The sequence below is a fragment of the Macrobrachium nipponense genome, chromosome 27, assembly GCF_015104395.2.
Source record: "Macrobrachium nipponense isolate FS-2020 chromosome 27, ASM1510439v2, whole genome shotgun sequence".
Classification (NCBI taxonomy): domain Eukaryota; kingdom Metazoa; phylum Arthropoda; class Malacostraca; order Decapoda; family Palaemonidae; genus Macrobrachium; species Macrobrachium nipponense.
This window is the reverse complement of record NC_087216.1, coordinates 74,388,612-74,393,476: the sequence shown is the minus strand read 5'-3', so window position 1 is coordinate 74,393,476 and position 4,865 is coordinate 74,388,612. Positions and strand designations below refer to the sequence as shown.

Sequence of the window (4,865 nt, the reverse complement as noted above, 5' to 3'; positions counted from 1 at the left end):
TTATCCTACTTTTATACCCCAGGATGAGGACTGCGTAACTTTTTATTTACTTTTTGAACCTAATTACCATATTGGTAGGTCTTCATTGTATATCAGCATGTTTGATTGCGTCATCTCAGTTTTCATGATTTTGTATGTCCCCATTAAAAGATTGAGTGATATATCCTTTATTTTTGTTCTTAACATAATTACCTATTTAATATTCATCTTTTTTGTGGCTACATTTCCGAGTTCGTCTTTTCGTTTAGTTCATCTGCAACGGCTACTTTACAACTAAGCAGTTGTTCTTGGTTTTTCCATGAATCAGCTTTTTATATTCAATTGCAGTGGAAACTGTATAACAAGTTTCTGAATACAGATTTTTTATATCATATGTATTAATACTATTTTTACGCTGCTCTATGATGGCTTTACATTCCTTTTCATTTTGTTTTCATTATGTTTATCGTATTGCTTACTTTCGTCTTTTATTAATTTTTTTCATTTTCTCTCAATAAATACGTCTTACATTTTCGCTATAGCCCTGTGAACTCCGCCGTGTTTAAATTCCTTTTCATTTCATTTTAATTTCGTTTATAGTATTTCTGGCTGTCGTCTTTTATTACCCTCTTTCATTTTCTCCTGAAGTATACATCTTGCTGAATTGGAATATGCTTATAAAAATAAAACGTTCTCGCCTTAATCTGGTTTTTTTCTGTACCAGAGTATCATTTTCTTCATCCATCTCTGTTGATTTAGTTCATCATCTGTTAAATATTTAGTTAAGATTTAATCTTTTGTTTCTCTTTTGAGTTTGGTTTTAGGTTAAGCAAACAACCTCACATAGGCCTCATTATGGAATTTGCAAAGGCAGAATTTTAGCAAAGTTTGAAGATCTTCGGTTTTTATGAGGCAACTTTGGGAAATAGGTCAGCCTCAGATTTCTTTTGAGTTAGGACACAACTAATTTTTTTTTCTTGAAGTCGTTTGAAGTCTAATACTAATAATAATCCAAAGAAAACTCATAATCACACGAGTCAATAAAATGGTAAAGTAAATCCACAGTAGTATGCCTGTATGATTTTATTTAAAAGCTTTCTGCTGTATATATATATATATATATATATATATATATTATATATATATATATATATATATATATATTAAATAACAAAATCAAACGGGCCTACTAGTGTGGATTTTTTTTCACACAATTATTTTTTTATTCCCTGCTACCTTGCCTCCCACTTCTTCGTATTTTCTCTTTATAGTGTGGGGACCGAGACGGCCAATTTTATTGAAGCTGACCGGGACAGTGAACTCCAGCCTTTAAACCAAATGTTGACAGATAGCAACCTTGAAGGGAGACGTGCTTATGCTATGGACACATTTAGACGTACGGGCTGTCTACGTGCTGATTTTGGGGAAACGTGGCCCTACACGTGCGTCGAACCTGCGTCTTTTTGAGCACGTAGACTGGACGTAGCGGATTTGTGGAAGGATCAACAGATTGTACGTCCTCCCTACGTGTTAACTAGACGTAGGTAGAACGTAGGTCCATTAATACCTGGCCGTTTACGCAGGTCCAACTTACGGCCAGCACGGGTTGTCCGCACGGCGCTGTAGGATGCACGTACGGGCCGTACAGCCAACCTGTGCTGGCCGTGAGTTGACCGTAGGTCCTGCGCAAGTTCTGCGCATATTTTTTGGCCTCCAGACCTCGTCACATCGCCCGTGCAAACGTAGGTTCGACGTACGTCTCACGTGGACCACAAATTCTTGATGTGCGTGTTGTCAGGGCTCTGTAGAATTCGTAGAGCACGTACGGCCAACAAGGTCGTACGTTGGACGTAGTAAATGTGACCAAAGCATTACCGATTGAGGGACTAAGTACCGAGTGAGTAGCTGTCAAGGTTGATCGAACCGACTGACACTCAAGTGATCCAGGTAGTTGCAGCGCCAGATAATTCACAAACAATCAATGTCCCATTAGCCAGTAAGTACCACACGGTATCTGGGACTGAGAATACTGACAAATATATAATAAAAAATGTATTCAGAAATAAGAAAAATAAATATTGAAATGTTCATGCTTTGCTTGCTTATGTTAATGATATTCAAAACTTGTCATATAAAAATTACATAGAAAATATCTCAACAAATCAATTTCCCTGAAATGAACGTTGGAAACTTTTCTTAATATTCTGCAATGAATGAAAAGTTTTGCCGTGAAAGCACAAAATAACATTTGCAGTCATTATTCATGTCTCTTAACATGAGTTTATATAATACATATATATTATATATATATATGTATATATATATATGTCTATTTATTTATATATATATATATATATATATATATATATATATATATATATATATATATATATACATATATATATTATATATATATATATATATATATATATATATATATATATATATATTTATTTATATATATATAAAAACTTCCTTTGCCAGAAAATTTTCTTTGAAAAAATTCAATGAGAAAGAATCAAGAAAAAAAGCAAAATAAAAAAAATCCTCTCTTTTCAAGACGTGTATTCAAAATTGAAAGTAATACGGTTTCCCGTCCAATATCGCACAAAACAGCATAGAAAACACTTGGTTTATAAAAAAAAACAAAAAAAAAAAAAAAAACTTCCACTGGAAAAATATAGAAAAAAGAACTTCCTCCAAAAAAGCAACTCCCAATAGAAAAAATAAGGAAAAATACAAAAAGAAGACTTTTCCATTTCTTTTCAAAACACGAATCGACACGATTCGAAAACCCCTTTCGGGAATGTGTTTTCAGCAGCATAACACCTGGAAGGGGGTCTTTAGAGGGGTGGGGGTAGGGGGGGGGAGGGAAGGAGGGGAGGACCTTGTCTGTTTCCCCCTGACGTATGGATTCCAGTCTTGTGACATTCCCATTCCAAAGCGGCAGAAGGAATCGAATCCTTTATGAAAAGAGATTTAAAGGATTTGCTCCAGAGATTCCTTGAGGCTGGAGCCTCCCAAGGCCTTGAGAGGAGGAGTGGGGGAGATCAAGAAAGAAGAGGAGATGGAGAATGATGAGAGGAGGAGAAGGAGGAGGAGGAGGAGGAGGAGGAGAAGAAGGCGGAGGAGGAGGAAGAAGAAGAAGAGGAGGAGACGAAGAATGATGAGAGGTAGAGGAGGAGTAGGAGGAGATGAAGAATGATGAGAGGAGGAAGAAGAGGAGGAGGAGGAAGAAGAGGAGGTGGAAGAAGAGGAGGTGGAAGAAGAGGAGGAGGAGATGAAGAATGATGAGAGGAGGAGAAGAAGGAGGAGGAGGAGGAAAAAGAAGAAGAGGAGGAGACGAAGAATGATGAGAGGAGGAGGAGGAGGAGGAGATGAAGAATGGTGAGAGGAGGAAGAAGAGGAGGAGGAGGAAGAAGAGGAGGTGGAAGAAGAGGAGGAGGATACGAAGAATGATGAGAGGAGGAGGAGGAGGAGGAGGAAATGAAAAATGATGAGAGGAGGAAGAAGAGGAGGAGGAGGAAGAAGAGGAGGAGAAGATAAAGAATGATGAGAGGAGGAGGAGGAGGAAGAGGAGGAGATGAAGAATGAAGAGAGGAGAAGGAGGAGGAGGAAGAAGAAGAGGAGGAGGAAGAAGAGGAGGAGAAGATAAAGAATGATGAGAGGAGGAGGAGGAGGAGGACGAGGAGGACGAGGAAGAGTACTGAGAGGAGGAGGAGGAGGAAGAAGAGGAGGAGATGAAGAATGAAGAGAGGAGAAGGAGGAGGAGGAAGAAGAAGAGGAGGAGATGAAGAGTAGTGAGAGGAGGAGGAGGAAGAAGAAGAAGAGGAGATGAAGAATGATGAGAGGAGGAGAAGGAAGAAGAAGAGGAAGAGAGGAAGAATGATGATGATGATGAGGAGGAGGAGGAGGAGGAGGAGGAGGAGGAGGAGGAGGAAGAAGAAGAAGAAGAAGAAGAAGAGAAGGAGATGGAGAATGATGAGAGGGGGAGAAGGAAGAAGAAGAGGAGGAGAGGAAGAATGATGAGAGGGGAGGAGGAGGAGGAGGAGGAGGAGGAGGAAGAAGAGGAGATGAAGAATGATGAAAGGAAGAGGAGGAGGAAGAAGAAGAAGAGAAGGAGAGGAAGAATGATGAGAGGGGAGGAGGAGGAGGAGGAAGAAGAGGAGATGAAGAATGATGAGAGGAAGAGGAGGAGGAAGAAGAAGAAGAGAAGGAGAGGAAGAATGATGAGAGGGGAGGAGGAGGAGGAGGAGGAAGAAGAGGAGATGAAGAATGATGAGAGGAAGAGGAGGAGGAAGAAGAAGAGGAGACGAAGAATGATGAGAGAAGGAGGAAATGAGGAAGACGAAGATGAAGAATGATGAGAGAAGAAGAAGGCGATGAAGAAAGAGGAAAGGAAGAGGTGATGGCGGACGAAGAGGAGTAAAAAGAAGACGAAGGAAGGACCAACACAAGCGAGAAGACGAACATAGAAGGAAGGAAATTACGGAGCAGAAGTAGGAGATAACGGGAAAAACATCAAAACAATAGGAATGAAAGAGTAGGGGAAGGAAAAAACGAGGAGAATAATAAAGGAGGTAGAGGAGAGAGAGAGAGAGAGAGAGAGAGAGAGAGAGCGTTGTAGTATCTTTTTCGATGAGTGAATATCGCTTCGGAATATGCATGAGAGGATAAAAGGATGAATATCCCAATGGAGAGAGAGAGAGAGAGAGAGAGAGGAGAGAGAGAGAGAGAGAGAGAGGGGGGGGGGGGAGGAGGTGCTTTAGGATTAGATGGAAATAAAAGGATGTGGAAGAAGCACTTTTATCTTCCAATGGCGCGACCAAGCATATAAATAACCTTCGGGAGGAACACAGTAGTATATATATATATATATATATATA

The 4,865-nt window shown here is 39.7% G+C and overlaps 1 protein-coding gene across 1 annotated transcript; it reads right to left on the bottom strand.

Annotated features, from left to right (window-relative positions):
* Positions 1-3,029: 3,029 nt before the first annotated feature.
* Positions 3,030-4,452, bottom strand: LOC135200735 (uncharacterized protein DDB_G0271670-like). Its single transcript, XM_064229340.1, has 5 exons — positions 4,294-4,452; positions 4,062-4,083; positions 3,821-3,942; positions 3,186-3,267; positions 3,030-3,142 (listed from the first exon to the last, which is right to left on the bottom strand). The coding sequence occupies exons 1-5, from the start codon at positions 4,450-4,452 to the stop codon at positions 3,030-3,032; spliced, it is 498 nt and encodes a 165-aa protein (XP_064085410.1).
* Positions 4,453-4,865: the final 413 nt, after the last annotated feature.

Excerpts from the sequence above, each read along its gene's own strand:
- LOC135200735 (XM_064229340.1), bottom strand. The coding sequence starts at position 4,452 with ATGTTCGTCTTCTCGCTTGTGTTGGTCCTTCCTTCGTCTTCTTTTTAC. Across the intron at positions 3,943-4,061 it reads CTCCTCCTCTTCCTTTCATC|CTTCTTCTTCTTCTTCTTCT; the intron begins ATTCTTCATCTC and ends CCATCTCCTTCT. Across the intron at positions 3,143-3,185 it reads CTCCTCTTCTTCCTCCTCTC|TCTTCGTCTCCTCCTCTTCT; the intron begins ATCATTCTTCAT and ends ACCTCTCATCAT.